At 46.3% G+C, this 18979-nt stretch overlaps 2 protein-coding genes across 7 annotated transcripts; one reads left to right on the plus strand and one right to left on the minus strand.

The window, feature by feature from the left end:
• The first annotated feature begins 1849 nt into the window (after positions 1–1849).
• On the plus strand, positions 1850–13449 carry LOC129597814 (zinc finger protein 8-like). 2 transcript variants are annotated; one of them, XM_055495491.1, is made up of 5 exons: positions 1850–2595; positions 8264–8686; positions 10919–11257; positions 11450–12266; positions 12475–13449. In XM_055495491.1, the coding sequence occupies exons 2-5, from the start codon at positions 8276–8278 to the stop codon at positions 13038–13040; spliced, it is 2133 nt and encodes a 710-aa protein (XP_055351466.1). In that variant the 5' UTR covers positions 1850–2595; positions 8264–8275; the 3' UTR covers positions 13041–13449. The 2 variants fall into 2 exon arrangements, with proteins under 2 accessions (XP_055351466.1, XP_055351468.1); XM_055495493.1 differs by lacking the exon at positions 1850–2595 and adding an exon at positions 6150–6469.
• Positions 13450–13699: 250 nt separating this feature from the next.
• On the minus strand, positions 13700–17629 carry LOC129597816 (BTB/POZ domain-containing protein 6-A-like). 5 transcript variants are annotated; one of them, XM_055495496.1, is made up of 8 exons: positions 15923–16059; positions 15774–15831; positions 15551–15714; positions 15318–15440; positions 14973–15132; positions 14519–14697; positions 14182–14317; positions 13700–14096 (listed from the first exon to the last, which is right to left on the minus strand). In XM_055495496.1, exons 1-8 carry the CDS (start codon positions 15961–15963, stop codon positions 13749–13751), a joined length of 1209 nt encoding a protein of 402 aa, XP_055351471.1. In that variant the 5' UTR covers positions 15964–16059; the 3' UTR covers positions 13700–13748. The 5 variants fall into 5 exon arrangements, with proteins under 5 accessions (XP_055351471.1, XP_055351474.1, XP_055351473.1 ...); XM_055495499.1 differs by lacking the exons at positions 15774–15831; positions 15923–16059 and adding an exon at positions 17611–17629; XM_055495498.1 differs by lacking the exon at positions 15774–15831 and having other exon boundaries at positions 16058–16106.
• Between the last annotated feature and the right edge of the window lie 1350 nt (positions 17630–18979).

The raw sequence follows: 18979 nt of genomic DNA on the forward strand, positions 1-18979 counted from the left end.
AAACTGGTTAAACCAGTTGATCGGAAAATGCGTCCGGATGATAAAAAGTGCAGTGGCTGAGAAATGTCAGGCTAATCGCTATCTGCACTCTGGCTGAAAGTGAATGGCATACACTGGCGCAACACGCGCACTGAATGTGGGAAGGCAGGATAACGGCTATATTACATTGCTACAGACATGTCGTACAAGTCAACCTCGCTTCCTTTATTATCCAAGTCTGCATTTATCAGCGCACAGCTATCCGGTCATGTGTCTGGCTGTTTGATCTGGCTGGTTGATGGTGCGTTGACGGGGCCTGCGTGGCAGTACACTGGTTACTTGGTTAGTCAGCACAAAACACAAACGGCAAAAAGTGAAAAAGCCAGAGGAAAGGATTTCGCGGTTGTAAACGGGCACTCGAGCCGGCGACGTGGCTGTCTGGGGCACTCTGTGCTGGAAAAATACTGCCGCTTTCCAACGGCCCTGGCTTTCGCTGGCGTCATGAAAAGGAAGCGCGCCGCACTCTGTCATGGGTGACAAAAAATGGCACAATAAGCAACTGGGAGAAAAAAGCAGAGACGATGCCGATAAAGGCACATGATACGCAAATGACCTTGGGAAAATAATATCCGCTAATTTGTACAGTATATTTTTATTAACCGAAATAAATATAAATAAATACAAATTTAAAGGGTAAAAATCCTTTTACTTAAAGTTAGGAAGATTTACTTTATTTAACAGGTACACTAAATTGTGCGGTTGCTTTCGTAAAATTAGTATCTCAAAAACTTTCTTCCTTGTATAAGTATAAAAAATTTTAATACTAGTACTAAAACTTTGGTCTTGGAAGACATTCTGTTAAGTATTTATTGCAGCGCTTGCAGTTGTTAGGTTAATGTGCAGATACACCACCAGCCGGTTGAGATTACTGTACGAGACTGTAGACTTTAAAATTCCCCTGAAATCTACTCTGTGGCTGCGTCGATGAAATCGGCTGAACCCAGATTGCATTGATGCGCCCGGTTGGGCTTATCAGCTGAAAATATGTAGCCAGTGGAACACTTCCCATTCAAACGGCTTATCTGCTTCCATAACGGCAGACTGCCTTTTGCCCTGCACCTTTTCTGGCCTTATCAGCAGTCAGCCACCGTTCTGTTTGCTCAGGGAAGCGGCAGGAAATAGCATGTATGGATGTACCGCACTGCCATGTCACGCTGATCAGATGAGAAATCACCAGGAAGGCTAAAAACGCCCATAACTGGCGTCATCTGACAGCTCTTGGCGACGTGAGCGCAACCAGACAACGGATATTTTCCCAGGCTGGGTGGCAAGGAAAAAACACATAAAATTTTTTATTGCTGTATTGGATTACTCACAGAAATTCCAAAGCGAAAAAAAATTAAAACAGGAAAAGATCGCAGTGGTGATGAATAAGTAGGCAGAAAATTCCCTGTAGCATTTGCGATGTTTGGCGTGCTGTTTACAGAGTAATTAGTGGATGATGTAAAATGATGAAAAATAATTTCCGCTTTTTAAATCATCGACGGGAAAATGCGGCATCTTTGGCGCGCTAACGGCATTTTCTCTGTACTGCTGATTGATTTATGACAGGTTTGACAGAGTTATTTACCGGATGCGTTACAATGATTACCACCTTTTCCTTGATCTTTAAAATTAACTTCCTTAACGACGCTGCCGCACAGGTGCATTAGATGGGCATTTTTCGGCGGCAGCCAGCGGAAAAACGGAAAATGCTATCTGTTGCGCCTACAGGCTGAAAACGCCCAACGTTTCTCACCCAGGACACGTACGGTGCGTTGTTGGGGCATTCAACAAGCCATTCAAGACGATAATCATGCCCTGATTTCCAGCTTTGAACTGGCAACCGTATTTGCACTCGCACTCACACGGGCGCATATCCTTCCAGCTCGTACGTACGTGTGCATTGTGCTGGCTGAGTGCAGTGTCGTATTGAGCCGGTGGCTGTATGTGTGTGCGCGCGCATATTCCCACCCGTCGCTATCATCAGCCTGCAGCGCAGCCAGAACATAGTCCCATGGAAATCACACTTGAACATACACACACGCATAGCACGGCATACACACTCGCAGTAATCACAGGCGGTCTAAGAATAGTCCACATATCCTTTGCGAATTCCCCTTGGAAGAGTGCACGATTGCGAGACAGAGAGTGAGAGAGAGAAAGACGGTCATCGCAGTATTGAGAAACAGCCATCTTCTCATCCTACATATCCAGAAGGATTTGTCAGGCGCGCGTCGATCGCTGTATGTGCCAGGCCATTTTTAGTCCTGTGGTAATACGGCGCCTACTGCACCCGGCAAGACAGCATCTTCCTTTCAGCCAGAACCGGTTACATGGTTGTAATGTGCCGATCCGAGTGAACCACGCAGCGCACGATCGTCGTCAGTCGCATATTTTCACAGCCAGCGCAGAAATCAGGACCTGCTTACGCACTGGCGCCGAGGCTGAAATTTAACGTCCTAGAAAGTTCAAGATTTGGATCAAGAGACGATTTCCTGGAGTCAACGCTAAGCGTGGACAGTGGAAAAAGCCCGGACAATTCCCGGATTGGAAAAGTAAAGGAAGCAGCAACAGGTAAGCGGCCGTTTAAAATCAGTTAATTTTCTGAAAAAATCCCTGTTTTCGATAAAAACTTTAAACTAATAGTTATTAGCAATTTGTGTAAGTTTTCTATGATGATAAGAGAATATTAAGTACTTAGTTCCCAGCATCCCATCCTGTTTATGAGAAACAAGAGCGAACGATTCCGAAACAGCCGGAAAAATCTCTGAAACTCATTCTGGCTGTTTCCCTGTACGGATCACAGAATGACCAAAACAACCTACAGCCGCGAGGCAGATGCGCCATCGATATGCGCGCTAAATAAGCGGCGTCAGGCCGCTTTTCTGTACTTTGTGTCGAGACGGCCTGAACTTACAGGGAACATGATTGGCTGAGTCAGTGCGCGCTACTAAAGCAACAGTCGTTTTCTTTCTGGCACTTCTGTGTGAGGCATCGGTAAAGAATTCCAGAAATCCTGTTAGCACTTGGAAAAGAGTGTTGTGTGACTACGGCAGGCGCCGGTGCTACAGCTTACGTGGCTCCTAAATTATGCCTGTAAGGTATTTTTCCATCCGCACATGACAATGCCGGCGTATGGAACGGTGCGCCGAACGCGCGCGTCCGTTGAATAATCAGCCGGCAAAATTTTTGTCTATGTGTTCCCCTGTTGTGCTGTTTGCTTGGCGCATACAGCCCAATCATACTCTCTCCCTTGTATGGGTTTTATGGTTCTTCGAAAAGGCAATTTTGTGTACGTGTTGAGTGGCGCGCAAGAGACTTGTGTGTTGTGGCAGAGTGAGCGAGCGAAATTGGTTACGTGAGAGAGAACTAGTGATCCGCAAAACCTGTTGCTCCTTTGGCATACATGCGAGTATGCCGCGGCCGGGGCCATTATGCCAACAGGAAAATCACACGCTGCACGTTCGTTGCTTGCTGCTGCTGCTGTTGATGATGATGATGGCGTAAGGGCTGTTGGGCTGTTCTCATCGGGGTGATTAGACAATAGCACATTAATCAAGCAACAATTTTCCAGGTAACATACCATAAACATTAGATGTTACGCACATTCGTCTGGATTTTTCGAAACTGACCAGAAATTTTTTTAATGGAAAACATCAGCGTAAACTGTGTATGTATCATAATAAACAGTAACGGTGAAAATAGCGCGAAAAAAACAAAGCAGTTTGATGTTTCCCATGGTTAACGCCCAGAAATAATTTTTTCGGAAAATATTTCCTTATTCGGGCAACAAAAGATTATTCCACAAACTTCCTTTGTAAAATTTCTATGTGCAGTGCACATCATGTGGCGTACAGCCTGTCGCATTTACTACATTTTTCCAACCGGAAACGATGCGTTAAGCAGATAGCGCACGCGCTCGATGCAGCCCATCCTCCCCGGCTGACAGTCACAATGCGCGCTGTGCGTCAGCATAATCGGCATTCAGACGTCACTTATTTCCTGGATCAATATGCACATGTATAGATGCCATATAGCGCGCCGCGCCAATCCCTGCTTTGTCGTTGAGTGCCGACCCAAAAATGGGCAAACTGCTGATGCGTGCATACATGTGCTGGGAGCGTCCCAGAAAATCGATAAACTTTGTCGTTGGGGAGGAAGTCGATTGAGCACAGTATGATTCAGCCTGAGCCGACATATATTCCCTTGACCCGATTGTAATGGGAAAACAGCCGGTTTGAATATACATCGCTTGTTGATCTAAGCGGGCCGGGCGACATCGAGTGATAATGGTTACTGGAAAATCTTTTAAATGTTGCCGTTACGTACATATTAAAGGTTCTCCTTTGCGCAGTTAAACGGGATATGTTTTTAATTCCTTTCTAAAATTTTTCATATGAAGCGTGTAAAATCTACTGCACGCATATTATCAGATTCATTCGGACCGTCACACGTGTTAGGACTGTGGCAGAAGTAAGAATTAAAATTAATGGTATACCATCACAAATGAAAATATTAAACCATGCATTCTTATAATATGTAGCCCAGTGTCCATCGAAGTTGCCGGCGTTAGTTTTTACATCTTTATATATTATGTCGAATTAGACTGGACGAAGTTTTACCGATTTTATTTGGATTAACGCGTGCATATAACTGTTTTCGTAAATCATAATAATTAATAACTGTAAGCGTCATGTGAGCGATATGTACATTTTGGTGTTAACGAAAGGAAACCCGGAACTCCTTTCGGCTTATCTACCGAAGCAGTACATATGCGTAGTATTTAGAGGTGTGTTTGCTCCGTCACCTGACGATCCTGACCTATGCAGTGAATTTTATCCTTAACGTATCTTTCGAGTAATATTAACGGTGCACTGGGTATCGATGAGAGGTGTGTTTGCTCCGTCACCTGACGATCCTGACCTATGCAGTGAATTTTATCCTTAACGTATCTTTCGAGTAATATTAACGGTGCACTGGGTATCGAGCGCGCCACACTTGGCTAAGCAGGCTGATGGAGCGCTGGTGTGTGTTTTTTGCCATTCAGCCGTGTTTTTACTCCGTCTTTCTCCATCATCTCAGCGCGAGATGGGGTTTCTCGAGTAGGCAGTACTCTGCACAGCTGAATGCCGGATGGATGGATGGATGTCGGTCCGTTAGCACTTAATAGGCATCTCGAGCGCTTACACAGGTAACGCTTGTGCACCGCGACAGAGAAAAAGACACACGGTGAGAGAGGCTAAAGGAAAAACGAAGGCGAAGAAGATTAGTCAAGAGAAAATTGTCGGCTATCATCATCTTCACCGCGGCGCAGGTAGCCGGGGTGATTGGCGAGATTCATGGCTGCTGCAACGCTGCGGTACAGTGCAGGGCAGCCGGGCAACGCTCTCTCGACGGGCCGCGTTCCGCTTTCTTTGATTGGATGCAGTCAGTTGTGTTAAAGGTACAAATGTTGCGGTGCGCGCTAATTACCGGCTGGGTGGATGTGCGAGGCGGCCGTCCTTAAATGGGACAAATGTACCGGCATGAAGCCTTCGGGTACTCTCATGATCAGCATATAACAGACAGATACCGCCTTTTTTACATTATCTATAGTATTCCCGTTTATTTTTTCAGAAACATATTTCATGCTTCCTTAATTCAAACTTTTCTTAATTTCCCCAGAAAAAGTAATTAAGATTTCAGAAATTTTTGGTGAATTTTGAGAGCTTATACAACGGGATAATATTCTTATCCTTATTACACCGAACAAGAATTAAGGTATTCGAAATGGAAAAATGAAAGTTATGTAAAGCCAGTAAAAGTGAATAAAATTATCAAGCACTTCGGTAGAAAAGATTGACTTTTGAAACTGTTATAAAGATGCCGGTGAGCGTTTTATTATACGGAAGACATAGTACAACGTTTTGCCGGTGTTAAACCTTCCACTGCCCAATCTCGTACCGCAAACAGTACCGCCCGATTCACATCCAATTCTATCCATTCTCGGATGCGCGCGCGCAGGTTAACTGTAGCGCGCGCTGTATGTGTGCGTACTTCGCCGTACACATGCACCGCGCGGTCGAGGCGCACAGCACAATACAACGCCATCCACGAAAACCAGTTTACCTCCACGTCTGCTGCTTTTTTAGCGCCCCGCAACTATCACAGGAGCTGCGGGTTCATTTTCGCCATCTTTTCTTTTCTCGTCGCTGCTCTATGCTGAGCGGCAGTACATTCACCCGGTGTAAACGACTTCTTACAGGTTGATTGCGTCGTGTTTGTGTTCAGTGGATGAGTTCTGCCGCGGAAAGAGGCAGTCAGTCGGTTTCAGTGCGCGGCAGGATCAACCTGAGATTTTCTTACTTGTACCTTTTACAAAATAATCGCCACTTGTTTAACTCGTCGTATCCGGTGAAGACGCTTCTTCACTTGACGTTCCATTGCATACATTCCTTTTCCGTACAGTGTAAGTTCATGAACGCGGTATACTCACTCTGTATTATACTTTCCGTAAATTCTCCCTTATTTCCAATTTATTTCTAATCTTTCCGGCATGAAAAACGTAAGCATTTTAAATGTTTTCAAATATTTTAAAATTTCGTCACGGATGGTTTCGGGACATATGATTAAGAAGTTACAGCGATTACGGTAAAAAGTGGGCTGGGTTCTGGGAAAGCACTGCTGTTGTTTACTCTGCATTTTCAACCTGTTGCTCTATATGTGTATTACGCCATCGTGCATGCCAGCTTTGATTACCGCGACCCGGCGTCCGTTTTCTTCGGCTGCATGAATTGTGTCTTATGGCGCTGTCTTGACACACTTGCCAGTTCCTGTATCGACCAGTGTATAACGATACAAACATCATGTACACGATGGTACATATATCGCGGCGCGCACTTTCGTAATCCTTATTGAAAAGGATCGAGTGCGCGCGAGGCAGTTTAATAAGACAGTGCTCGCGATCGTCGCACCCGGCGCTAGCTGCACACCGGATGATGAAATTCCGCTCGGTGTGTTTTTTGATCTGGCTATTGGAGTGGTTTGAGGCTGTAGCTGTGTAGCTGTAGCTGTGTGTCCCCAGCCTGTCGCATGGTCGCTGCAGCGTCGTGTTTGAGTAAGCTTGGATGAGTTTGTTTAGACGGCAGCCTGTGCGCGCTAGCGGGCAGCCTAGTCCAAGCCGGTGAAGAGGTGTTGTTGCTGGCTTAGTTCAGGTGAATTTGAGCAGGGCCGGGTCAGGTCTACCTGTGCACAGGAGAGAGGACAGTTGATATGGCGAATGTACAGCTCGCTACAAACGGCCTTGGCACCAAACCTAGTGACGTGTGTACAAACAGGCTCTCGCACTGTATATTGCAGCGCGGCGCGGCATCCATCAACCGACGGTGGAATAGTCGCTGGATTGATTCACTTCCATGGCCATCGGTGTGTGTGCAAGCATAATCCGTATACTCGACCGGCCTGTCAGTGTTTCATAGCTCCAGGAATAAAAAATCGCAGCTAGCTGAGTTTCTTAGATTTCTTGGGTTTCTTAGACTGTCTGTCTCCATAAGGGGAGAAGCGTTGGTTCGGTGTTGACTCGAAGCGATAGTTAATCATCATAATCCACGCAGTTAATTATACTGGCTCCTTCCTTTTATTGACTCCGAGTGTACGCTGAAAAGGCACCGGTAATTACTGCAGCCGGTGACACAGATAAATATTCTTTTCTTGCACCGGTATGTGCCACCGCGTTGAGCAACAGGTGAATGAGTCTTACGGGTAGGAAATTATGTTTTGTCTTTTTGTCTCATTCTCTCTTTCTCATCGTTCGCCACACCGAACAGCGCCCTATTTGTTGGCGCGCACACAGCACATACACACATAATACATAGCACCTGATCCTGCTGTTATGTTGCCGGCGCGTACAGGTAAAACTGGCCGGATATTCGGAACACGGCGATGGCCATATGTGTGTGTATGTGTCTGTGTATGTGTGTGTGAGCGCCTTCACAGCCATGCCAATGTAGCACATCGATGCCACTAATATAGGTTCAGAGCGGCGTATCCTAGCGATTAGCCCTAGGCAGCGGTCGCACTCTCTCTCAATTCTCGCGCCACGGTTGTTTTGTGTGCTTGTGCCAGCTAAACTCGACCTGGCTGATCGCGCCGCGATGGCGATGATGGCCTTTATTTTTCTTAGGTTACCTCTTGAACTGTTATAGCCGCTGTGCATGTGACTCGGTATCCTCTGTATTCACATTCGCGCTTGTATCCTCTCCAGATTTAACGCACCATGACCACGGCCACATTAGCCCGCGGTCCTCCCATGGGACTCAATGTGGGAGGCAATCTCAGTATCGATGACGATGGGGACGGGATGATGGAGGGGATGGATGAGGAGGACAACAACATGTCCCGGGGCCGCGGTGGCCACAGCAGCCATTCCCGTAACAACCAGTCCCGTCGGGTGGAGACGTCGGCGTCCCGCGGTCAGCTGGTCATCGCCGAGGAGCCGGATGGGGAGAGCGATGAGGGCGACTACAACGGGGAGACCGCGGTTGACTACTCCAATCCCGGGAAGCAGGGATCCTCCGACGGGGAAGGGGATCAGGACCGGGATACCGGCGACGATCAGGAACAGGAGACGGAACAGGACAACGACCAGGATATGGATCAGGACGATATGCAGAACGGCAGTATTCCCGTAAGTCCCGTTTATAATTACAAAACTCAATCCCAATCACGAAGGTGTTTCAGTTTAAGTGAACTGTGTTTGAGGCTTGGGCGTGTCTGTTCCGATTACATTGGTTATAATTACGTATGCATAAGATATTCGGTACCGGTAGCGAAGTGTCATGTAAGAACAAAGCGCATAGAATTTTGCCGGCAGCGGCTCGCAAGGATGAAGACCGTTCTTTAATGGGTTGTGTGTGATTAATTTCCGGCGGTGCTCGGCGAAAAAACACAGCTAGTGCTGTGACCCGAATCGGCGACGCTGCCAGTCCAGCTTTACCGCTCGCTGTTGTTCAGTACAGCGCGCAACAGGCTGGTTAGTCCAGCAGCACACAGGGTCATATGCGGGGCCGGTCGGCGACACCGTTTTTGTGCCTTGCGGACATATGTGGATCGCTGCTGTCGTTTTGAGTGCTGCTGCAGCAGCCACTGGTTGCCGGTATATTATGACAATGAGTTTCCGAGTGGCGGGAGCGAAGCCGTACAGTTTTGGCTGTTATGGCGCGCTGGCAATGATAATACAGGTGCGCACTTGTGCAGTGCAGTGCCGACCGCGAGGTGAGTAACCTCTCCACCACGGCATTCTCAGCCCATGGGAATCTTGAGCCAGTGTGCGCGCGGCAGAACGGGTTTTCTGCTGCGTTGGTGGATTCACGGAAAGCCGGTTTCAGTGCTGCGCCGGACTCTTGCTTCCTCTAAATGAGCCACTTTCCCCTGTTTTCCTTCAAAAGCAGACTAGTGTCGAAATTAAATCCACAGTGCACATTGCATGTCATAACTTGACAATCAACAAGGAAGCTGTTTTTACAATCCCATTTCATTATTATTCTACTAAAAATTATTATTAGGATAAATCCAAGCGGTGTAAATATTTCATAATCCGTTAGCGTTAATCCGTTAGCGTTTTCTACATGTTTTCCCAGTTAGCATAATGCGGCCCCGCCCACGCAGCATTAATCATTGATTTCTTTCCACTATTGTCTCGTCAGAAATAACGAACGGCATTCCATGTTGAAGAGCATGCCGGTGATTGTTTGGCGTAAATAAATGCTAGAGTGGCATTTGTCAAAGAATGCCTCTATCCACCGGACCCGTAACACGGTGCACATCTGTCCGGTGGTATAGCGGCATACAGACGGAAGCGCGATGCTGGCTGTTGACAGAGGGAATTGGCAACGAGCTTGGTATCCGTGTGTATCTGTTTAAAATGCCGTAAGATGATTACAAGTGCGCAGTGCTTAATTCGTTCTCGTGTCGGCACCGGCTGACCAGTAAAGACAGACAGATAACTATCCGCTGCATCACGGTACACAAACAGGTTTGCCGGGGATCCTGTTGACGCACAACATTGCGAAGAAATCTGGAAAAATTAGGTCGAAGATAGTTGACTCATGGAACATCCTGTTCAGTAATTTCTGGGCACTTCTTAGAGCTACAGTTTCAGTTATTAAACTTTCCCGTTAAATTTATAATACCGTAAGTAGTTTATATGCACGTACATGATACCGGAAGTCAGGTTCTCAATGGAGTTTATAGGTAAAATTGTGGAAAAAAATAACACTTAGTTTCCGAAAGGTTTTCTTGAGATTTCTTAGAGGCACAGGCGACGCTTGAGTTGCTGTCATCTTTTGCGCGAGCAGCGCATTCACCCAGTAATTACCGCGAGGCTGAATGGCCTAGGTGGACACGGTCTGTATTGTTCACCCAGTACATCTCACTGATCTCGGCTGGCGACATCCGTGAAGATTAGTTGCAGCGTGGCAAAATAAGGAGGTCGGCCCCCGTCAGCATCGCACACAGCGTTCTTCGCTGTTTCTCATCCAACACGCACATACCGCATATCACATTTATATACAGCGGGAGTGATTATGCTGCCGGTGCTGTCCAGCTCGAATTCGAAGTGTCCATCAGCTGTGCGGCACTAATCGTCCAATTGAATTCATAATCGACATAAGCGCCATTTGCCGGTCTTCATAGACTTTTATATCGACAACACAGAGAAAAAACTGGTTGGGCTGAATGATGCGCGGCAGTTGGTAGTTTAGTATGGGTACATTGACCTCATTCGGTCTCCTTGCACGACGTGTCCTGTCAGCTTACAGAAACGCAGTGAATCGTATAGAAAAAAAGGAAAAATAATTGCTCAGTACATCTGTTTAATAAAATAATTTTTGTAATAAATTACCAATGATTTCTTTTACAGAGTTACGATGAGTATCAGCACATGAACGATCGTAACGGGCGCAACGGCACATCCGGTGGGTCAGCGCAGGCGTATGGCGGCAAGGCGGGGTCCGTGGACTCTTCGGGACTGATGGCGGCGCCCAACCACACCGGCTCCAAGGCGGCCGCCGCCGGGAAGAACGGGAAGAGCTTTGTCTGCGACATCTGTCTGAAGACCTTCTCCAATGCGGCCAATATGCGCCGACATCGGGTGCGTCATTCCGGCGTGAAGCCCTTCGAATGCCGCTTCTGTCAGAAACGCTTCTTCCGCAAGGATCACATGCGCGAGCACATGAACCACAAGCACAACAATACACAGGTACTGGTGACCTTTGAAAACGTATGCCTGGTGAATACGTACGAATACATGTAAAGTACGTATGAATACATGTAATACGCCTGGTGAAAAACATGTACAGGTTATAAAATAAGTTTACATTTTAATGAATTAGAATATTAAAAATTTGAAAACCACCGTTCGTAAAGGTCACATTCGTTCTTTTGTGTGCAGATGGAATGCTACTTCTGTCAGCAAGTCTTTGACAAAGAGAAAGACCTCTTCCACCACGTGACCCGCGACCACGACGTTAACCCCCGCGAACTGCACTGTCACTACTGCTCCTTCAGCGCCACCACCCTGGGGCGCTACCTGTGGCATCTGACCACCTCCCACCCGCGCAAGAACTCCCACTACCTGGACTCCTCCTCCGGCGAGCCGCTCTCCATGTCCATGGCCCCCTACACCCTCGACGCCGACTTCGACACCACCGAGACCCCCGCCGCCCGCTCCCGCACCGCGCCCCAACAGCACCCGGCCTACAACGACCTCCCGACGAAATCGCGGGAGTATGAGCCGTACAGCCGGCGCGAACGGGACGGCAATGCGTCGCCTCCCACCGAGACCACACATTCCAAGTTGAACGGCGCCCTGAATCGGGGAAGCGGGTATTACGAGGAGACGGGAAACCTGGCGGCCGCGTTGGCCGGGAAGTCGAACGGGTCGGCGGCCCGGCGTCCGGTGCAGTATGTGTCGCTGCTGCCGTCACACCTGCTGGATGGACAAGGCGGGGCGGAGGATCTGAGCGGGTACGCGAGGAATGGCGGGGAAGGCGGACATGCCGAGGACCTGTCCGGAGGTTACGGAGGGTATCCGGAGAACTCCAAACTGGCATATGCACTGTTTCCCGATCGAATTAAGAAGATGAACGGAGCGACGAATCCGTCGGGGACCAGTAGTGCTGCTGTGGCGGCGGCAGCGGCTGCTGCGATGGCCGCCGCCGCGGCGCGGAATGCCGAGATGGGAGGGATGCCGTTGTCTTCCGCTACAGGTAATTTTGATTAAGCCATTAAATTAACGAATTATTTTATACAGATTTTGTTAATATTATTAGTATAAAATTTTACTGTTTATAAATTTCATTATTTTTTTAATTTTATCATTATTTTTTTACAATTAATTTATCGTCCATTCATTTGCGAAATAAGCCCTTTAAATCCACTTAAATGTTTTTTGCTAATAATTATTTAAATTTCTAGGCAGCAGCAACCGTCGCAAGTCGAAAGCCCCGGTGCGGATGGCCGCCAGTCCCGATGACCTTTCCGGACAGCCGGCCGATGCCGCCGGTGCGGAGAATCCACCGCGCGGCACCAAACGCGAATATCCTTATCCAGAAGAAACCCGCAACGGAAACTCAGATTCCCACTATTCCCCCATGTTGGAGGAGGTCATGTCGCACTCCCACCGCGACCGCCAGGCCCATCAAGCCGAGGACCTCTCCGTCAACAACCCCCCGGCGGCGGCGGCCGTTCCCTCGTCACGCAACACCGGCGTCATCCAGCGGAAGGCCTCTACCAACAACGGCGGCCCGACACCCTCGGCCAACGGCATCGCCAACACCGCCACCAGCGGGGCGGGTGCCGCCGAGGGCGACAGTGAGCACAAGTGTCCGTACTGTCTGATCGTGTATCCGGACAACGTCATGTATTTATTGCACAAGATGCTGCACGTCCGCAATCAGCCGTACAAATGCGCGATTTGCACCACGGTGTACCCGAACCGGTATGAATTCTACGCGCATGTCGTCAACCACCGAGCTACATAAAACGGCGGTTACGTGACGGCCGGGGGCAATGCAATAAAGGGTTGGTCGCCATGGGACGGCGGTTGTGTGTGGATTAATTTGTTGAAGTGGAAATCGACGGGGGGTGGCGTTTACGTGACGCGCTGGACGGTGACCAAGCGTTGTTTGTTGGAGTGGGAATTCTCTCTCTTCTCTGTCTCTCTCTTTTCTCTGTTTTTTTTGTATAAATTTATAGTTTTTAACAGCGTTTTTATGCTGCATTATTAATTATTATTTCGGCGACGGTGAGCGCGCGCGCGGCATTTTGTTGGTTAAATTCGACGGTGTTTTTTCCACGTTTCCGGTTGATTTGTGATATAGTGTCTCCACGTGTAGCTATCATTTTTTGTGCTGCTTTCGACAAGTTCTAACAAAATTATTATTAGTTCAGCATATTGAATTGGCAGTATTCGCAATAACCTTCTATTTGGCGTCGGCATATAAGATACTTGTAGTTGATAAACAAATGCAGACTGATGCAATGTAATATCGATATAACGTAAATTATCATATCACGAGTATTTCTTATCTTTGATCCAAACGTAAAACATTCATTATAAACCGAAGAAAATCACAAAATGAATAAGAGCGCCATTTTCGCGATCTGCGCTAATGATAAAAATGCGAGTGTCCTTCGAGTCTTCGACCACGTGTAATCTTTAATAATCAAAACCAGAACGTAATGAAGAATCAATAGGAATAACTGAGATCAAAAACTAGACGTTCGCCAGGGGAAGCATAGCCATAAAAGCCAGTAAGCTCCACGTTGGCAGCTAGAGCAACCCTCTCGGTCTCCACAATCTCTTCGCGACGATTGTCTTCCCTCCGAATGACCAGCTTCGACTGGCGATTACCAACAATTTTCGCCAGCTGCCAGTGATCCGCCGGGCCCGGTACAAACACCGCATCGCCTAGCTGGAATCCCGTGGGCATCGGAACGGTGTGACGCTGCTCCGTGGGGAAGGGCAGCGTCGGCTTCAGGGCGGCATTTTGGTACAGGAAAATGCTCAACAGCTCGGTTTCCGACAGCAGACCACCCTATTAATAAAATAACTCATGTTTAAATCACACAGAATATAAATCTCGATTTCCAGCAGTCAAACCCAGCAGTTATTATGCTCACCGTCGCAGGACCATCCGACAGTTGCGCGGCCGTCAGCAAGGGAAAGCGCACCAGGAATAACGCTTCGCCCAGCATCTGACGCCGGTTGGCAGCGGACGGCTCCATGTTATTCCGCTTACAGGCTTCGGTGGCCCACCTGCAAAAGACCACTGAGACCTGAAAGACTCGTATCAGTCGTATGCGTCACCGTTATACAGTGGAAGCGACGGTACTAATTACTATTCCTACGTAACAGCGGTACCACTATGATGAGCACTATCTGATATCTGTATATCTATCCAGTATCCCACAATGATGAAGTAGAGCATAAAAACTACCAGTAATTCTTAACAAATACCTCTCGATAGCCGAATAAATATCCTGCTCTCCAGCCGACAGTGTATCGCGTTGCAGTATGGTGCGCAATGTGTCCTGACGGATGCATGTGAAGTGATCCGATCGCAGAATCTCTTCCGTCTTCTCATCCAGCAAACGCCAGCACTTCTCCACAATAGTATCAGCGTGCCACTGCACTGCCTGTAAAACAGTTACAGGCTCCTTCAGTCGAAATAAGTTAAAGACCCACCTACGGAATAACTAGAAAAATAATAAGTACCTAATATCAACAAAGTAATAATATTATGTTTGTTTTATTAATATTTTGTATCATTTTATTCGTTATTTTGCTCACCAGTACAGTACCGTTAATTAAAATTCGATATCTCCAAGTGTTGTAGGCATGAATCGTTCAGATAAATGACAAATTGATAAAAAAAAAAGATTTAATTAAATTACAAATAAGCAAGTCTCACTTGTTCCAACGCGAACAAACAATTATCAACGTCCAGCTGGCTGTAAATCATCGATAAGCAGATTTGCACCAGGGGAGCCACGTCGTATTTGTCGGCGCAGTTCATGGTGTGGAAAACATTGTCAGCGTTGAGATTCTCCGCTTCATCCGTGTACATGTAGCTGGCAAGTTGAGAAAAGAGAAAATCAGAATTCAAACGTTGAAGCAATTTCTAAAAATTTTCCCCCAACCAAACGCCACTGATTCATTCATTTTAATTACCTGTTCTGGCTGTTCATAATAATTCATTCAGAAATATCTGTTAATGATTTGGCTGGCCAATACGTACTTCTAGTTAAGTGTGTACCTGAGCATATTGGCGAATGCGTCAGGCATGAAATCCGGAATATCGATGGGCACGGCGCAGTTCTCGGGTAAACTCCCGTAGAACATGGCGCGAAACACGGAGCTGCGCATCGCCAAGATGTGCCTACAAAAATTATCGATGAAAGACGGACAGATGGTGCAGAGTATGCCGTTCGCTGTTTCTTTAGCAAAATCTCATAGTGAGGCACTGAGACAGAAACACTCATGAAGTACTTGTGAGCTTCGAAGGTTTTCACAGGGCCAAAATGACGGCCAACGGTAAAACGCACATCGCTGAATTCTCCACTGGTTAACGTCTGCTTCATGCAGCTGACGAGTCCCGCAGCAGGTTCTCCGTGTCGAGAACGTTTGGAGGCCGCCATTCTGGTGGGAAATGGCTAACAAGACAACAGTATAATGCGTATTAATTTTCTACTTAACGCAGCTCGTAGATTACCAACAGCAATATGTACAGATCCTGGCGATTCCAGATAGTATAGGAGACCCCGCGCAAACTGCGCGGAATAAATCAGTGATAGATTAAAATGCAGAGAAAATTGAGAAATATATAAGCTCATCGTTGTTCGTGACATCTAAGATACGTACGTTGTCAAATTCAGATATATTCTACGCTCCGTTGGATTCATTCATGCTTAGAAATTTAAAAATTTAAAACTTCGCATAATTTAAAATAAGGTGCTGCTACTGTACTCGTAGTCGTAGCTGGGTTCACTGTTTTACCGAAGATTCTATATTGATCTTTCTGTGTTAACATTTCCCCGTTCGGTGCACTGCAGAAAAAACCGTAATAAACTTCAAAACTTGCCGTTAATATAGTATGTGCTGTTTTATAGAAATTCCTTTGAGTTTTTTTCTTTATCAGTCTGCTATTCTTTGAATTGTAAAATATTGCCCGTTGTTATGTATTAGAATTTTGGCCAGCCAGTGCGGCCACACTTATCAAGTCATTAGCATACTTCCAGTCATGGGTTTTTTAAATTTCGGTTTGTCCGGTAACAATGCCCAGATCGCAGTCACTCACGACGCAGTGTCTGATTGTGTCTCGCTTATTACATTCTTATACTCGAACATATGAGTCCTATCTGTATTGCTGCTCCGCAAGCTCCCTAGCGCCGGCGCTAGGGGTCAGCTGCGGCTTCGCCTTCTGTTACAATAGCGTCATTACACAACAACGTCGTGAATAATAATTTAAATTAACTAATTAATTAATTCATAATAATCATTTAATTTCACAGCAGCGTCGTGAATAATTCGCACTTCCGCTACTTAGCACCACATTCTAATACAACCGCGTAAAATCCATACTACGGTGCCACCGTACTACGGTGGCACCGTAGTATGGATTCTGTGGCACCGGTTGTACGGTAGGCAAGTGATAACGGCACGCGCAGCCGCCCTTGGAGGCGCTACAATAAAGAAGCTCGAACAACTGCGAAGGACAGCTACTTGAAAAACTGGGTTTGCACTTTGCAGCTATTCCGTACTCGCGGACTGCTTTGCCTGATCTTTCTGACTTCTTCAGCTCTAACTGTCTTGCAAACAAAAATTTCTGGTAAAAAATATATAAACCACGGCTATAAGGTGATACATGTCATTACATAAGCACCCCATTCGAAGAAGAGCTTGAATAACGGCGTTTCAGCTGTCGACTCAAGACAGTGGTGGGGGTGGTCGATTTAGCAGTGGTGGGTTCCTCACTTTTCCCATAGACTTTGTATGTTAACTTTTCTTAAACTTTTCTTTTAAATTTTACATTTTTCTCAAAAACTGATTCTTGTCGCGCCATCTGCAAACCTGGCGCTATCGAATGATATATAGACACCCAAGTTTCGTTAAGTGTGTCGCTCAGAAAAGGGAGCTTTGTATGGAATTCGCTAAGGCTTATTTTACTAATATATAGAGATCAGATTCAATTAACATGTTAATGTTAATGTACAAAGAACTGCTGCGGCAGTTTGAGGCTTTAACGAGAATTTAGAGAGAAGATACATTTCACATGGGATAAGTACAAGAAAACCTCGACAATACGAGTCGACATACCGCACGTACAGAGTACTGAAACGGAAAACATCCAACAAACAGTTACAAACTCACCAAAAAAGTTGAAAAAACACTGTCTGCAAAAATGTACATTGTACAATACATAGTGCTTACTGCATAGAGAGCGGTTTCTCTGGGCGGTTGCAATATCACCGAATGTAACGCCACAGTAACAGTCACACAGTGTTATGTACAGTAGTTTATCGTTAGTACAAATACCTATATCTCCCTACCTTTCAAATAAGTTTTTTTCCAAGTTTATAACAGTCAATTTTCGCATTGAGCTTTATTTCCACTAATTTTGTCTACGTTTTCGGAACAGGGATCTGGTAGATCCCCCGCCGTGCTTTTTATAGGGCTCCTGACTCCTTTGTCCCGGATTGGTTCAGACAGCTGCAACCTCGTCAAGGGAAAGTAAATAACCTTTCCGGCTAGCCAGCTTTCCGGTGCTCGTTGTTCTGGATAAATAATAAAATTTAATAAGGTCCTAGCAAGCATATACGGGTATGTGTTGGTTAAACTCACAAACTGGACAGCTTTTTTCGACGTTTCGGACTTTCGCGCTGGATTTGGACGAAGTGCATTGTGATCAATACTGCAACAGCAGCCGGTTAAAACTGCTGTTCTAGTTGGATGGTTAATCCACCGTACCACGATGTAGCGGCTGTTAAGGCTAACTGACAATCAAAAGGCTGGCACGGTCAGCAGCGATGCTGACCGGAAGTAAGGTGGCAATTACACAACTACACTGTGTGAGATGAGACGATTCATCTCAACGTGATTACAAACAACAACGCAAGACATGGCAGTCACGGCAAGATTCTTATTAGCAAGTATCTTAGCTTGTGCAACACGTCGTGTACTATGCGGAAGTTGTCGGCTAATTTCTGTAGACGCTTAGGAGCTTTACTGTACTCTGTAGTATCCGAAAGAAGTATTGTTATTTTCGAAATAAATTCGTCTGTTGATTGTTCAGATTTTAATCTAGTATGTACCGGGTCGGACTGTATACTGTACAGTGGTATGTCGCAATCGTCACTGTCGTCTGCTGGTTCGTGGGGATTGCGGCTAAGCAGGTCGGCGTCTTGGTGGAGACGTCCCTTGCGATACTGTATCTTAAAATCATATTCCTGTAGAAGTAGTGACCATCTATTTAATCTTCCTTGAGGTTCTTTTAGGTTAAGCAGGTACTGTAGAGCTGAATGGTCTGATATTACTACGAAGTGCTTGCCTGCTAAATAATGTTTGAATTTTTTAATGGCAAAGACAATAGCATATAACTTTTTCAGAAACTGGATAATTTGCCTGACGTTTATCTAACATCTTAGACGCATATGCGACGGTGTGCCAACCGTCTGTATGCTCTTGTTCTAATATAGCACCAACTCCGACGCCGGAGGCGTCCGTTTTGATTTGTGTATTTAATTTGTGGTCGAACGGCTTCAAAACTGGAGCACGGCTCAAACATTCTTTTAACTGGTCAAAAGCTTGTTGTTCTTTTGGTGTCCATATGAAAGAAACATTTTTCCGTGTAAGATGTAGAAGCGGTGCGGATAATGTGGAGAAATTGTCAATGAATTGACGATAGTAACTCAGTGCACC

Source organism: Paramacrobiotus metropolitanus, unplaced genomic scaffold (assembly GCF_019649055.1).
Source record: "Paramacrobiotus metropolitanus isolate TYO unplaced genomic scaffold, Prichtersi_v1.0 Parri_scaffold0000109, whole genome shotgun sequence".
Classification (NCBI taxonomy): domain Eukaryota; kingdom Metazoa; phylum Tardigrada; class Eutardigrada; order Parachela; family Macrobiotidae; genus Paramacrobiotus; species Paramacrobiotus metropolitanus.

What these genes read in the sequence shown, in the direction of transcription:
- LOC129597814 (XM_055495491.1), top strand. Translation starts at nt 8,276, where the DNA reads ATGACCACGGCCACATTAGCCCGCGGTCCTCCCATGGGACTCAATGTG. An exon ending in ACAAGCACAACAATACACAG is followed by an intron (nt 11,258 to 11,449) that starts GTACTGGTGACC and finishes TTTTGTGTGCAG; the next exon opens with ATGGAATGCTACTTCTGTCA. An exon ending in GCCGTTGTCTTCCGCTACAG is followed by an intron (nt 12,267 to 12,474) that starts GTAATTTTGATT and finishes TTAAATTTCTAG; the next exon opens with GCAGCAGCAACCGTCGCAAG.
- LOC129597816 (XM_055495496.1), bottom strand. Translation starts at nt 15,963, where the DNA reads ATGAATCCAACGGAGCGTAGAATATATCTGAATTTGACAAC. An exon ending in GCATTCGCCAATATGCTCAG is followed by an intron (nt 15,133 to 15,317) that starts GTACACACTTAA and finishes TCAACTTGCCAG; the next exon opens with CTACATGTACACGGATGAAG. An exon ending in GTTTGTTCGCGTTGGAACAA is followed by an intron (nt 14,698 to 14,972) that starts GTGAGACTTGCT and finishes ACTGTTTTACAG; the next exon opens with GCAGTGCAGTGGCACGCTGA.